At 40.8% G+C, this 16,649-nt stretch overlaps 1 protein-coding gene across 2 annotated transcripts in view; it reads right to left on the reverse strand.

Annotated features, from left to right (window-relative positions):
* Positions 1–16,649, reverse strand: part of FAM13A (family with sequence similarity 13 member A) — a gene marked incomplete at its 5' end in the record, with an annotated part of 152,956 nt that overhangs the window by 44,837 nt on the left and 91,470 nt on the right. For both annotated transcript variants that reach the window (XM_081332705.1, XM_081332704.1), the window contains 3 exons: positions 634–820; positions 6,551–6,730; positions 10,148–10,189. In XM_081332705.1, coding sequence (XP_081188831.1) covers positions 634–820; positions 6,551–6,730; positions 10,148–10,189 — 409 coding nt within the window. The remainder of the gene's footprint in view (positions 1–633; positions 821–6,550; positions 6,731–10,147; positions 10,190–16,649) is intronic.

The raw sequence follows: 16,649 nt of genomic DNA on the forward strand, positions 1-16,649 counted from the left end.
CTTCAGAGACTACGAGCTAGGTGGCGCACCCTGTAATTGTCCCACATTTGGAAAATTTCTGTGCATAGAAGTATATATTTACCCCTACCCACTCTTTTGTTTTGGACCTGAAGATCTTATTTCAGTGGATCTTTGCCCATAGTAAGATCGCAGGTGACCCACCTGTTTTACTATTATGATTATAGTTATTAAACCAAGGTCTAGGAGTTTTATAATTTTCATGGTTTTCCTTTTTTCTCTCCTGTTATATGCATGTAGAGTCTTGCATATGAAACAAAGTACAAATATCTCAAAAATAAATGCATAAATGTATATCACTGTAGAGACTCATCTTTTGCTGTGAAGAAACTGTCGATGACTGTCCTAATTTTTGACAGAAAATTCTGGGTTACTGAATAACACAGTGGGCAAATTCTTTATTATTTAAGCTTACTCCTGACTTGCCCACTGAATGCAGTTGTTACTTGCAAACTTCAGGCTCTGGGGCCATTTCCTCAAATAGTTGAGGAAATGTTACAGAGCTATTCGGCAAGAATAATCATCAAGAACACTTGAAATTTAGACTGGCTGTCCATGGGTCATACTAAGTCACAATATGACATTTGAAAGCTTGACTTTCATAATTTTGCTTACCAAAGAACTCTCTTGGTTGTCGTTAAGCTCAGATAATTTGGTGCTGGATTTCTGACGTTTTGGTTTACTTCTTTCACCAATGTAACCAGAACTGTTCTCGTGGCATTTTTCCACTTCTTGAGCATTTAACATACACTCTTCAATGCTACTGAAGCCAGAAGGAATATTTTCTTTATTGATGACCTCCCTATATAGGAAGAGGGAGAAAAGATGGAAGAGTTCCAGATCATTTCTAGTTACTCATAAAGGCAACCCAAGCAATTATTTTAATTTTGCAAGTTCTAGAAAGATATTTACACTTCCTCAGATATTTATAGCCTAATATCGCCTGGCATTTTCTTCAAAGAATCTGCTGAGTCTATCTCTAGTGTGGAACAAGGGGTCCAATGGACAGATCTGGAATTCTGAACTTTCACAAAATTCCTATCATGGCTGAAATGTGCCTGTTCACAAATATCAAACTGTCAAGACTATTCTCCGCCAGATCATCTAGTCACCAAGTTTAGGTTTAGGTTTTATTGTATTTGTATACCGCCCTTCTCCCGAAGGACTCAGGGCGGTTAACAGGGCATACATAAAAAATACAAGATACAAAAATTAAAAAAGAATTAAATAGTAGCCCAGCTAAAACAGTCAATAACAATATACAATATAAAAATCCCCATTAAAACCCCAACATATCCCCATCAGGCCAGGCCGGCTTGTTCAAATAGATGGGTCTTCAGACCGCGTCGGAAGGAGCGAAGGTCAGGTGCCGTCCGGAGCTCGACCGGCAGCTGATTCCATAAAGCTGGAGCGCCCACAGAGAAGGCCCTCCCCCTGGGGGCCACCAGCCGACATTCTCTGACCGGAGGCACCCTGAGGAGGCCCTCTCTGTGGGAACGCACAGGGCGGAGGGAAGTTGACGCCGGCAGCAGGTGGTCCCCGAGGTACTCCGGACCCATGCCATGTAGGGCCTTAAAAACCATTACCAAAACCTTGAATCTCACCCGGAAGACAACTGGTAACCAATGCAGCTCGCGGAGCAAAGGTGTAACATGGGAGTACTGGGAAACTCCCAAGACAACTCTCGCGGCTGCATTCTGTACCAGCTGAAGCCTCCGAGTGGTCTTCAAGGGAAGCCCCATGTAGAGAGCATTGCAGTAGTCCAGACGAGAGGTCACGAGCGCATGAGTGACCGTACACAGGGCATCCCGGTCTAGATAGGGCCGCAACTGGCGCACCAGGCGAACCTGGGCGAAAGCCCCTCTAGTCACAGCTACTATATGATCTTCCAGAGTGAGCCACGAATCTAGGAGGACTCCCAAGTTGCGAGCCCTATCTACGGGGGGTAAAAGCTCACCCCCCATAGAGAGAGGTGGAATATTCTGAATATCCCGGGATGCCGGAATGCACAGCCACTCAGTCTTGTCAGGGTTGAGCTGAAGTCTGTTCCTCCCCATCCAGACCCGAACCGCCTCCAGGCAATGGGACATCACGTCGAGGGCATCACTGGGGTGGTTTGGGGTCAAAATGAAAAGCTGGGTATCATCAGCGTACTGATGATACCCAACTCCAAAACCACGAATGATCTCACCCAGCGGTTTCATGTAGATGTTGAACAGGAGAGGCGAGAGGACCGACCCCTGAGGAACTCCACAAACGAGAGACCTTGGGGTCGACCTCTGCCCTCCTGCCAACACCGACTGCGAACGTCCCAGGAGATAGGAGGAGAACCACCGAAGAACTGTGCCTCCCACTCCCAATCCCCTGAGACACCGCAGCAGGATACCATGGTCGATGGTATCGAAAGCCGCCGAGAGGTCTAATAGGACTAGGACAGAGGAATATCCCCTGTCCCGAGCCCTCCAGAGATCATTCACCAGAGCGACCAATGCCGTCTCCGTGCTGTACCCGGGCCTGAAACCCGATTGGCACGGGTCTAGATAATCCGCTTCATCCAGGACCAGAGGGAGCTGATGCGCCACCACACTCTCAACAACCTTCGCAAGAAAGCGAAGGTTGGAGACCGGATGAAAGTTATTTAACACAGCTGGGTCCAAGGCAGGCTTCTTGAGGAGAGGTCTCACCACCGCCTCCTTCAAGGCGGCGGGGAAATTACCCTCACTCAAAGAAGCAGATATAACCGCCTGGAACCAGCCTCGTGTCCCCTCCCGAGCTGCATAAACCAGCCAGGAAGGGCACGGGTCCAATAAACATGTGGTGGAGCTCAACCTCCCCATAATCCTGTCCACTTTCTCAGGGGTCACAGAATCAAACTCCTCCCAGATAACATTGACAAGACCGCCCGTGTCCTGATCGTCAGACTCTGCCCAGTTGGAGTCCAGACCGGTCCGAATCCGAGTGATTTTATCCAACAGATATTGACCAAATTCCTCAGCACGACCCTGCAAGGGTTCCTCCCTCACCTCCTGATTGAGGAGGGAGCGGGTCACTCTAAACAGGGCGGCCGGGCGATTATCTGCGGACGCGATGAGGGTGAAGTAATTAGACCTCGCCGTTCTCATCGCTGCGAGATAAGACCTAATGTGGGTTCTTAGTCGCAACTGGTCAGATTCGGATCGGCTGGACCTCCAGCGGCTCTCTAGGCCCCGTCTCCGACGCTTCATCTCCCGGAGCTCCGCGGAGTACCATGGGGCTCGCTGGGATCTGTACCGGGTCAGGGGCCGCAAGGGTACAACTCGGTCAAGTGCCTCCGTGGCCGCCCTTTCCCAGGCTTCCACTAAGGCATCCGCCGAGTTGTGAGCAGCGGAGGCAGGTGGGGACCCCAGCGCTGCCTGGAACCTATCAGGATCCATTAAGCGCCTGGGGCGGTACCATCTAGTTGGCGCCGTACACCCACGGCGGGAGGTGGCAAAACGGAAGGCCAGCTACAGGAGGTGATGATCGGTCCATGACAGGGGCATAACAGTTGGAGAGCCCCCACCAAGATCATCAAACCACCGTCCAGATAAGAAAACCAAGTCAAGGGTGTGGCCTCCCTCATGAGTCGGTCCAAGAATTACTTGCGTCAGGTCCATGGCCGTCATGGAAGCCATGAACTCCCGAGCTAACTCAGATGATCCTCCTAGGGATGGTAGATTGAAGTCACCCAAAACTATAAGTTTGGGGAACTCAATCACCAACCCCGAGAGGACATTGAGTAGCTCAGGCAGGGCTGCCGCTGCACGATTAGGCGAAAGGTACACCAGCAACAAGCCCAACTGCGCCCCAGGACCACATCTCAAAAAGAGAGACTCACACCCGACTATCTGGGGAACGGTGGTCTCCCGCGGACATAGGGTCTCCCTGATAACTACTGCCACTCCCCCGCCCCTACCATGAGCCCGAGGCCGGTGTAGCACCCGGAAACCTAGTGATGGGCATAATGCAATGTTTTCCAACTTCGCAGCTTTAGGATTAAGCCTTGGTGATTGGGGAATTCTGGGAGTTGAAGTTCACCCATCTTAAAGTGGCCAAGGTTCAGAAACACTGGCATATACCAAAAGTTGATATGCGGTTAGAGCCTAGCATTTTGTTCTATGATGTATAAGGTTTTTATTTATTGGTTAAAAAGTTTAAACATTAAAGTTCACTGGGGGAGGAGTATCATAGAAGCTTAATTACCTATCCCCTATCTAGCCTAGCATAAAGCCAAATGATGCAGCAATGGAATTGAACTGAAGCAGACTGAACAATGCTGGATGGGATACTACCTGGAATTCCATAGGAAAAGGTTGACATACAAATGAGAGTGAAAAATATGACTTCCAAGAGGAAATATAGTAATGAGAAGACATGGCTGGATGTAAGATTTTCCATACAGTCCTACTGTCAAGTACTTAAAAGAAAATGAGTTCAGTCTAATAAAAGGCATTCTAATCAACATTAATTTCTGGTTAGGTAGGTCTAGACTCTAGACAAATCTGACAGGGAAATCAGAATATTTGGTAAAATTTTCATCAAACACACACACACGCACGCACGCACACACATGTGCGTGTGTGTTTATGTGTATGTATATGTATATGTGTGTGTGTGTATGTGTGTGTGTATATATATATGTATGTATGTATGTATGTGTATGTGTATGTTTATGTGTATGTGTATATGTATATAAGGGACACAGTGGCTCAGTGGGTTAGGACACTGAGCTTGTCGATCAGAAGGTCGGCAGTTTGGCGGGTCAAATCCTGAGTGCCGCGTAGCAGAGTGAGCGCCTGTTACTCTCCCAGCTTTTGCCAACCCAGCAGTTCGAAAGCACATAAAAATGCTGCTTGTGGGTGTGTGTGTGTGAAAGCTCTAATACGCAGGCATATACATAGGATGAAGGCTATTGCTAAGCACATTGATTTGTGCTTTAAATTGTAAGCCGCCCTGAGTCTTCGGAGAAGGGCGGGATATAAATGGGATTAAAAATAAAAAAGACCAAATGGGAGATCCGCTCCAGGTTTTCCAGCCAGCCTGCCCAGTTCCTGAGTCAAATGTGTCCTTAGAGCTAAGCAGCTGCTCTGGCTACACCTGCCTTTCTAGTTGCTCTTGCATTCCCCACCTGCCTACAGCTGCTCTTCAACTTTAGAAGGAAAGACGCCCAGACCCCAGCCTGTAAAAAATCACAGACTGCAGCTTCTACTCCAATTGGTCCCGCTTTCCCTGCGCAGACTAAATGGAAGATCCACTCCAGGTTTTCCAGCCAGCCCTGTCCCTAAAGTTTCAGCACCAGCATATAAGACGACCCCTGACTTTTGAGAAGATTTTCATGGGTTAAAAAGTCATCTTATATGATGCTAAAATCATGGTTTAATGCAATCTTACAATGCTGTTGATGGAAGTAAAGAAGGTTTATCAAGGATCCATTTATGAAAATCTCACAGCCTATTTTTATTATGTGTTTCATAAATCTATGCCATGTAATGATACTGTTAGGTAGGATCAAAGAATCTTCTGCATACCTCTGGCATGTAAAACTAGGTATCTCTTTCCAATCTTAGCATATCACTGTGATGCGAGGTTCAGCTTGTTCTGGGCTCAGATTTGCAAAAGATTTTGAAGGATAAAAGAATAAGACTGTCAAAAGTCTTATTCTGCTGCTAGAATGCTACTGTTTCAAGATGAATTGTTCAATCCTCCTAGAAATGAGTTGGTTTGCAAATTGTACTTGGCGAAGGTAAAACATACAGAAATGTAGTTAATTGGCGTTATTTTAGCTCTCTGCCCTTTTCTTTTTTTAACTCACACATTTAATTTTTGGGAGCTTTCTAGTTTTTTTACTCCTTTTCTGTGCTTTGCATAATTGTGCTTTCCTTGTAAGGGAAGTGCATGGGCTTTGTATCTCCAAACATGAATGTATGTATAACTTTTAAACACTCTTGGAGGATTTTAAGAAAGCACATAACAACATGAATATGGGCTCTGCTTGGCAAACATATATTCTTCCTTTATGCATCCTCATTTATTTCTCTAGTGATGTGACTTGAATCACTAAGCTAGGATAGATTTTTGTTGGACCAACATGTTCTGAAATAATTAGGCAATTTTATCTTAACAATAAAACTAGGAATTCACATCCGACAAATGTTTGCCAACAGTATCCTGCACTGGAGAGCTTCAGAAAAACTCAGCTAATTATGATAATAATTTGAATACATAGAACAGGGGTAGGCAACCTTGGCTCTTTTACGACTCATGGACTTCAACTCCCAGAATTCCTGAGCCAGCTGGCTCAGGAATTCTGGGAGCTGAAGTCCATGAGTCGTAAAAGAGCCAAGGTTGCCTACCCCTGACATAGAATATTAGCTCTGGAATGCATCAGGCTTCTGGACAACCTGGGGTGGTGGTGGTGGAAACCAGCTTTTTGCAATTATCTGACAATTGCTATGAGAGAGCTCTAAAACTGTCTCACAGAAGAAGAAGAAGAACAGAGAAGAAAAAAGCATACCTATCTCTGGTCTTTCGGCCTTCATCTTGTTCTTTATGGTGTCGTCTGCGCTGCCCGGTAGATACACCAGAAGATGTTAATGAGGTTCCAGATTCAGAGTCTTCAGAACTTTGACCACTAGAGCCATGAACATCAAAAAGATGTTGTTCAACAGCTGTCCGGATAGTCTTTTCTAAGAATCTGTCAAACCAACATAAATTACACACACATACACAAGTTTTGATTTATATTTTTTTAAAAAATGATAATGAATTCCCAATGTGAACCATTCAGTATTTTTATACATTTATAAGTGTTTGCCTCAAAAATGATTTCCAAGAAGTGTTTCAAATATGACTCGTTCTATATTAAGTTCTACTATTCATTAAAAGAGACCGACGTTTTTCAGGCTTCTGCATTAAAACGGAAAGAAAGAGACTTCTGCTTTAAGGGTTGTCCTAGCTTCAATGAAAGGATTCTATAAAGCAGCAGCATTTATTTTCCTGGGGAATTTATTATTTTGCTAGGTTAGATTTGTTAAGTCATTTGTCCCATTAAAAAAATATTTTTGTATTTTTATATCTCTTAACTTAATGTTAAGAGATTAAAAGGGTCATTTATCCAAATAGGTTTTCTAACATTTTCTACTTAGATTAATTAACACAGGTAGGATAACTATGTTTAATTAAAAAAAATTAGATGAAAAAAAGAGGACGGGAAAAAAACAACCCCACAATTAATCAAAACATAAAGGAGAAAAAAAATATCTAGATATGAAATCTGTTCCATAGGGATATGTCCCCAATTCAAAACTGGATGCTGTTTATAATGTCTTTTGTTTTGCTGTGTCCTTGACAAAAGAATCTACGCAATAAAGTAAGTTTTTCAGACACCTGAGATACTAATGTTCCACTGACCAGTTTTTTTTTTATTAGACCTGTCCTCTTTCTTTGAGTGAACAGTTGGGTGAGATCCATGATATGGATCACTTCTGAAGAGTGCGCAGACCTGATCAATAAACGTATTTGTAGCCATTTTTTCTGTGAGGGACAGAACAGGGCTCCCTTTCAGAGTCCCATGTTTATTTGTGTAGGATTAGTTGGAAAAAAAGACACTGTCTCAAGTTCATCCAGAGAAATGCATGGCTAAGTGGAGATCAAAGTCTGGCTCTTTTGAATCCAATCTTCAGTTCAAGGAATCATGCAGCGTTTCGGTGCTTTATATAGGAAATTTCTGTGGCTCACTTATTTTCTTTAATAATGCTATTTTGATAGTCGCTACTGTAATCCTCTGCCTTCATCAAAATAATCTACCTTTGCCTTCTTTACCTACCATGTCTTTTTTTTAAATATGTAGCTCCCTCTACTGATAAAAAAAAATCTTGTAGCATTTGCTTTTTTAAAAAAATACTGTATCAGACCAACAAGTATAAAAGAGAGAAGTCTTTTGTTGAGGGTTTTTGGAAGGTGGGGACAGTGTCTCTGTTTTTGTTTCTAAGGATAAAAGGGGTTCCTTGAGTTTTTGAGTACTTAAAGGGGGGGGGGGGGAAGTCCAGGGGGAAAAAAAGAATATTGTTTTTGGTCTTTTGGGAGGAGAGTTGGTTCTTTTAAGTGATGCAGTTGAAAGCAGTTTGAACACTGACGTGCAATCTTTCTGAACCTAAGCAACCTGGGACTGGGCCTTACTTGAGTGGAAGAAATCTTGAGTGTACAATAAATATGGAACAAAATCTGTTAATTGGCTTGAAAGAAAATCAGGTCAAATTGGCTTGAAGTAATCTTAAAATACACTCTTCCTTAAGAAGTCAAGTCCCTGCCAAACTGGGCACAGGTAGTCCTCAAGTTATGACCACAATTGAGCCCAAAATTTCCTAAGCAAGACAGCTGTTACATGAGTTCTGCCTCACTTTATGACCTTTCTCAACACAATTATTAAGTGAACCACTGCAGTTGTTAAGTTAATAACATGGTTGTGAAGTGAATCTGGCTTCCCCATTGACTCTGTTGTCAGATGGATGCAAGAGATGATCACATGACCCTGGGATACTGCCACCATCATAAATACATACCAGTTGCCAACCATCCAAATTCTGATCACATGACCATGGGGGTGTCACAACAATCGTAAGTGTGAAAAATGATCCTAAATCACTTTTTCCAGTGCTGTTGTAATTCTGAGCGGTCACTAAATGAATGGTATAAGTTGAGGTCTATATTATTTATTATTTATTTATTTTATTTATTATTGGGACTTATATGCCGCCCTATCTCCCGAAGGACTCAGGGCGGCTAACAACAATAACATATAATAAATACAGAAGTTAAGATAAAATTAAAATTAAAGGCCTCTGTACAATAAATTAAAATTAAAATTAAAATAAATTAAAAATTAGAGTTAAAAATTAAAAACATAATTAAAATCCCTGTCAGTCCAGGTCAGCCAGGTGGAAAAGGAGTGTTTTGAGGCCACGGCGAAAGGACTGGAGATCTTGGGCCATCCGAAGCTCATGGGGGAGCTGGTTCCACAGGGCTGGCGCTCCCACAGAGAAGGCCCTCCCCCTGGGGGTCGCCAACTGACATTGTCTAGCCGACGGTACCCTGAGGAGGCCTTCTCTGTGTGAGCGTACTGGGCGATGGGAATTCGTTCCTGGCAGCAGATGGTCCTGCAAGTATCCCGGTCCTAAGCCATGTAGGGCTTTAAAGGTAAGTACCAGCATCTTAAATCTCACCAGGAGGGCAACCGGTAACCAATGCAGCTCACGCAGGAGGGGTGTAATATGGGAGTATCAGGGTGCTCCCATCACTACCCGTGCAGCCGCATTCTGCACCAGCTGAAGCCTCCAGGTGGTCTTTAAGGGCAGCCCCATGTAGAGAGCATTGCAGTAATCTATACGGGAGGTAACGAGTGCGTGGGTGACTCCGAGGTATGGGCTTTTCAAGTGACTCTGAGGCATTGTTTACCTTAAAAGTCCTTTATTAGCCTAATACACCAGCAAATGCTTGCTCGAAGGAAGCTGGAATCTGAAGTCTCCGCCCCTTGCACAATATATTAAAACACAATTCTCCACCTTTCTAATTTTGTCATTAATCATATTCTCCAATTAATTTAAAGAATCAGCTTCCATTCCGTTACCGCCAAAGTTTTATCTTCTTTAGAGAGACAAATGGCCTTCAAAGTGCATTCCTACTCTTCCCTCCCACCAATTTTAAACGAAAACAATACACAAGTCTTAAAGCAATACACAACATAAGAAATAGCTACTTCTTCATCTCTTGTCAAGCAATAACATTCCATGTTAGCATCGTTGACAATACCACACTTAATTACAACATCCACCTGATCTAGCATTTTTTAGGAAAATTGTTGTAGCACCCTGTTCAAGAATCTGTTTGGCAGTCATTAACAGATACCTTTCCTTCATTAGGTGGCTGTACACAAAAAGGTTTAAATTGAAACAACTCAAGCTACACAATCAATAGTCTTATCTTCTGTTATGTCTACCACTACTGCTATCAAGGATGTGGTATATTTGCCACATGCACACACAAATCTCCAGATATTTAATTAGGAAAAACAAGAACTAAAGAACAGAATGAAAAAGGAGAAAGAATTACTTACTCTCCAGTAGCAGGGATGTTGTTAACGTGTGACACATGAGCACTGTATGTATAAAAAAGAGGTTAAACGTTAGGTGTAATTTCTGAAAAGCATTAAGAAAAAGTGGTTCAAAAGTTCACTTAAATGCTAAATGATATATTTAAGATACAGTTTTACTGAGAATCAAGCAACTAGGTTCCAAATGATAGTGCATATGCACTGGAATGATTTTAGATGTTCAAGATATCATTTAATTCTTTACCTTTGGTAAAATGAGTAGCAGAACCATTTTTTTAAAATTACAGATTTGTATTGAAACAACCATGATTACAGAACATACTGTATATGAGAATTATGACTTTCTGGGAGTAATGATTTCCCCATTGTTTCCAGCAAAGAAATTGGCATCTATCCTAAACCTCTGAGACAGACCTAAGTTTATATAGAAGAAATGCTGGCCAGTCTCACATATTTTGCACAAAATGTAAACACACACCTTTAAAACCCATCAATAATATATGAAGTAATGGCTTTAAAAGAAAGGAACATAAATCAAAATCAACGTAGCTAAGCCCATCTTATTTGATCAGCAAGTTATTTTCCCCCCCCCCCACAGCTAATCAAAGCCACATAGGAAAAATCATGAGGTAAAAAATTTATTTGGAACCATTTTCAATTCTTCTGCCTCATACAGACTCATTAGCTATTGTCAAGCCCATGAAATGTTACTACAAATAGTCAAGGTAACATGTCATAATTTCTCCCTGATCTAATGATGGAAGCAGATGTTTTAGGAAGCCTTTAAGTTCATATCTAAAGATCATGTCTTTAAACTGTAGGGCAAGATTGAGTCCTCCGGGAGAAGGGCGGTATAGAAATATTAATAAATTAAATTAAATTAAATTAAGATTATATTTGAGACTTGGACAGTCCCCTTTCCTTGCCATCCTTTGCTGACTCAGCTTTGCAGATAAGAGAGTCATATGCCATCCTTCCGAATGCACTATTCAATAAACAACCTTTCTGTGAAGCATAAAAAAGGGTTTATTATCTTTATTATTTACGATAGTGGGCTAACCTACCTGCCTACAAATCAAGGCAACATCACTAAAGGAAAGCCTAAGTGAATACTATATTGTGAAACATGTAACCATACCATGCCAAGAGAACAAGAAATTACCAGTGACAATTTTATTATTTTAAACATACTGAATTTTAACATGTTCTGAATTCTTGCTAATATTTTCTAGTGAAATTCATATCCAGCTTTGTCCAGCAGACATAGGTTTGTTTTAAGTAAGCAGGATGATAAACACAAGATATTCTAAAGATGGGTAAATAAAAACCAGTGGCTGAACAGGGACACAATGATCTTTAGTATGGACAATTAATTTATGTTACTTATGAAACAAATTACTAAAACTGAGCTAAGATGCTAATTTTCACCATTCAATTATATCTCAGTTGATAAGCATAGCATCAGGATGGGCCAAGAAACTTACACAAGTACAGCCAATATATACAAACCAATGTTACATCTAAACTTAATACTAGAGCTAATTCTGAACTCTTTGAAATTTTCCCTTTTCACCCCAAGTGCAATAACACGCTTCTGTCAGTAGCTGAACTGGTTACCCACCAGTTATTAAAAAGTAAAGGATGTCTTGAATGCTGCCTCTTTTTGTATCAATATACTCAATCCCTAAGATTAAAAAAGAGGTAAATCTCAACTGTGATGGAGACCTGGCTTATAGAGACCAAGAAATGCCCATCAAGAAGCTAGAAAAATTGCTCAAAGAGGCACGACTTCTGTTATCTTCACACCAGGTTCTCAGAATTGCTTTCATAGAAGACATATTTCTTTCATTGATGAAGAAAGAGACATCCATATACACATGATGAAGAAAGAGACATCCATATACACATGAGAAGAGAGGAAGCTGCCTCAGATAGTTCCTGATCTTGTCAACTGATAGTGGCTTGCCAGCTTCAGTGCAACAAAAGGTCTTTCTCTTCACCTGTCACTTACAGCTTTTAAACACAAATGCCAAAGAGTTAATCTGACACCTTTGGCCATGAAAAAACACCATGTACTCTCATACTGCAATGTGCTACAAAGTCTATCATCTAATGCAGGGGTTTCCAACCTTGCCAAGTCTAAGATTGGTAGACTTCAACTCCCAGAATACCTCAGCCAGATATGCTGGATGAAGTCCACAAATCTTACAGTTGCCATGGTTGGAGAGCCCTGATCTAAAGTGATACTGAACTGTGGCTTAGGAACAGAAATTGTTGCTCTCACACAGCCGCATATATAAATATACAAATGTAATTTCATGTTTTATGCAAAAGGAAAGCCCTTCAGTAGGTCAGATTGTAAAAATCTGCTACATACATACATAATTATGTATAAACACCAAAGTTACTATAGGCTGTTTTAGAACATGTGACACTAGAAGGAACATCTATGATATACACAAAATGTGATATGTATATAATATCATATAATCTTTATATAATATCCAGAACTAATTTGAGGAGACTTCTTTAAAATTACGTTTTTAAATTCCAGCTGCTAAATCTCTACCTTCTAAAATCTGTGAGACTTTTTGATAGCACACAGATAAGGTTGTCAAGTAAGCCCAAGATAACGATGTCTTCCTACATTACTGACAGATTATGATCACTGTGGTAGCTTGTTTGCAAAAGCGGCTACCTTTGTTGTCAGGAAAACTAATCCAAATAGTAAGTATAAAGATTTACTTTTGAACATTCCTTCCAATCATTTAGAATTGAATGCAACTCCTACAAATAAAAGTGCAAAGTATTATTTTTATTGAAACTAGGCAACTGCCTAGTTTCAATAAATTTTATTACCATATTATTTTGAGCATGACACAATAATTCCCAACCAGGCAAAAGAAATAGTGTGATAGGGCTATTTTCCTATAACTGGGCTATAAAAATAAATAAAAAGATTTCTGAAAGCTGTTTTCATTAGATTTTCTGTGGGGAATATCGACTGCATACCTCAATTACATAAGAACTGAATGAGGATGACAGAGAAAGTCTGGAATTCCACATTTGACAACTACTGATCCCAGACTCACTTATTTGAGATGGGTTGACATACAAATTAAATAAATAAAATAAGCAGGAGATGTGTCAGGGAGTCACATTCTACTTGTGAAAGCTTAGTGAAAGAGAAACAGTAGGAGAAAAAAAATATCAAGCAAATGAACACTGTTTTCTAAAGAGAAAGGAAGAACTATAAGAGAAAGTTATAATGCAAAAAGAAAAGAATGTAGATGAAAAAGTAGAAAAGGGGAAAAAAAATAAAGTGGCTTCTGATGTTCTTTAAAGCCGTTATAAGTACAACTGTAGATTTTGCTCCTCCTTTGAAGTTACATCATTACTTTCTTTTTTCTATACTCTATCATACCTAATTGTCAAAACCATTGCTGATGAATTCATTTTTTCCCCATTTTATGCAAAAAGTTCATAAGGAGAGACAACATCTGTCTCCAAGTTGGAATTTACAGGTGAAGAAACTGATTTGAGCGGAGATTTCAAGTAAATGACAAGGAGGGAAAACTTATGTATGAGATTTGCCCTATCTTTAGGCCCAGGAAGAGTGAGGCAGTCAACTTAGGTTACCAATGTTGAGAGGCCTTAGGTGGCCTCTTTTCCTTGGAATCAGTACAACCTGTTGGGTCATTGCCAAGTTCTCAGAAGATTCAATGGTTAGTCCAGCTGTCTTTTGTTATGTAATGTTTTATAAATGGGCACCGGAGCTGCTTCATGCAACAAGATGTCTCAAGTCAGTACTGTTTTTCTCTTATACCATTTCTCTCGGTCTAAAACGCATCCTTCTGAAAGATGTTTTGTCAGGGAATTGCACAACTGGTCTCCAAATTTTATTTTATTTTATTTTAATCCCATTTATATCCCGCCCTTCTCCGAAGACTCAGGGCGGCTTACAAGCTTAGCAGTAGCCTTCATTCTATGTATATGCCTGCTTATTAGGGCTTTCAACACACACCCCAAGCGGCATTATTACAAAGTCAGCTTAATTGCCCCCAACAATCTGGGTCCTCATTTTACCTACCTCGGAAGGATGGAAGGCTGAGTCAACCTTGAGCCTGGTGGGATGTGAACCTGCACTAATTGCAGGCAGCTGGTGTTACTTAAGGAGGCATTAGCCCACTGCTCCACCAAGGTTGAAGTCAGAGACACAAACTTGTAGTTTTTATATAAATATATTTTACATTTAAATATACACCAAACAAGACAGTCAGGCAAACAGCAGCAGCATCAGGTAAATCACAGATAATACAGGACACATGGAAGAAAAAAGGTGGGGGGGGGAAAACTCCCCCTCCTCCACACCCACAGCAACCAATCACAGGCAGGAGCCAGCAGTCAATCAATCAACCACAACTATGTTTTCTGGCTCACTGCACAACCCACTGCTCCAGCTACTAAATTTAAATATCTTAGCAAGTTTAATTTCAAAATAACCTGTTTGTTTCCAGCAAGAAAGAAACCTGGGCCGCATATTAGTAATGTCTTACGTAATTGACACACTACCTTTCTGATGGAGTCCCAAGGTGGGCTACTTTTAAAACAGTAAATATACAAAATGCAAAACAAGAAACAAGATTCAAGCTTCTTCATAACAACAGAAACAGAGTAATGACTGCTATGTATTGAGGGACCAGCAACAGATCATCATTTTCCACTGCTGTTTTTTCTCTTTTGCATCCTTCAACTACCTCATAGTAAAGATATTGGAAGGAGACATTTTCATTGAGTCCTTGCCAGAGTTGAAGGGTGCGGTTTAAATTGCGTAACAAGTAAATAAGCTTTTCAGTGTGGCCTCAGAGAAACATACCTGATATATGCTATCATATGTATTGCCATAGTGATAAGCCTTCTACCTGGTGGGCTTTCTGACAGGATTCAACAAATCCATGGAGAATAAGAGCACCAGTGGCTACTATTCAATATTATTGTACTGTCTATTACCCCTGGATAGGAGACAGCATGAGTCTGGATAACACCACTTGCAAAAGAACATGTGGTGAAGAACGTTACTGAAATCATGTCCAGCTTGTGAATTTTTAGTTGGATACTTACTTGGCTGTGATCTAGCCAGCATTTTTCTTCATAAACAAGAAACGATTTTATCAAAGGATTCTCCTCTGTGTTATTTAAAAATTCCTTTGGCATTGGATGGTTTAATAAAAAATTAACCTATTGAGTCGTGCTTGCCAAATTCTACTTGTCCCATGTCCACAAAATATTTGTGTGAAGAGCAACACTGTTTACGATTTTTCTTCAGTCCAACATTGTATCTGGGCAAGCAAAACATTTTACCTGGCCCCCACCTGGGTTAAATTCTTAATCTATTGACACTTGACATTCATACTCCGTTTTGAAATATGCCCTGTTTACCTAATCAGTGTGGTGCCAGCAGTGTTCTCCTTATCACGTGAAAGGCAAGGCAGAGAACATTTTTCATAGACAAATATTGAAGGTGATTCTGGTAGACAGCTCCAAACACAAATTAATCACCCTTCTTCCACTGTCAGCCATAAGTAGAATTATAACTCGTGCCGGCAGAGAGGGCCTACTTTGGATCCTTGCTGGTCAAAGAATTTCGACTACTGGGATCCAGAAGAAGAGCCATCTCTGCTGCAGCACCTGCCCTTTGGAACATCTTACCTGCCAAGATTTAGCCCCACCCTCTTATCCTGCCACAAGAGAGACCCAATGGTGGAATACCATACTGGAGGTGACTGTTGGATTGATGGCAGACTCCACCTGTCCATCTTTCTTTTATCACATTGATGTACTGTTGTGTTCTTTTTCACGGCTTGTTTTATTGCTCTGTTCTTTTATTTTTTGTTCAGATTACACTCTTTTCATTTCTTTGCTTTTACTGTTGTAAGTTGCCTAAAGTAGCCCTATGGCGAGGTAGGGAGCAAATAAATTTCACAAATAAACTTTCCACATTACATTGCACTTTGCTGTGTCCATATCCCACTGTCTTCTGTCTGCACCAGAATCCTTAACAGTACTACTCTACAGTCTCTAAGATGTATACTTTTAATGTCAATAACAACTAACTGGACATTCATAAGATCCTTTGCAGTGGTGTCATTTCTTCTGGTCATGTATTTTATTTTTTAACCACTCTTATTCGGTAAAAGTAGTACACATCCCCAAATGCTGTATCTAGCAGGATTAATAATGGAAACATAATCACAGTTTTGTATTTTTGCAATGTTTCTGATCAGGGGTTTTCTATCACTGTTTTTCCATGGTGATTAGTGATACTCATTTTTTTTCCTTCAAAATTATCATGGAAGGTATACAGAACTATATAAACTAGGCTATCAATACATCTAAACTGAAAAAGCATGTATTTTGATACTTTACATAAGTGTCCAGAAAAATATCTAGAATATTTTAAAGTGATGCTTAACTATAGCAATCCTGTGCTATAATACTGCCCACT

The sequence above is a fragment of the Vipera berus genome (assembly GCF_964194415.1).
Source record: "Vipera berus genome assembly, chromosome: 7".
NCBI lineage: Eukaryota > Metazoa > Chordata > Lepidosauria > Squamata > Viperidae > Vipera > Vipera berus.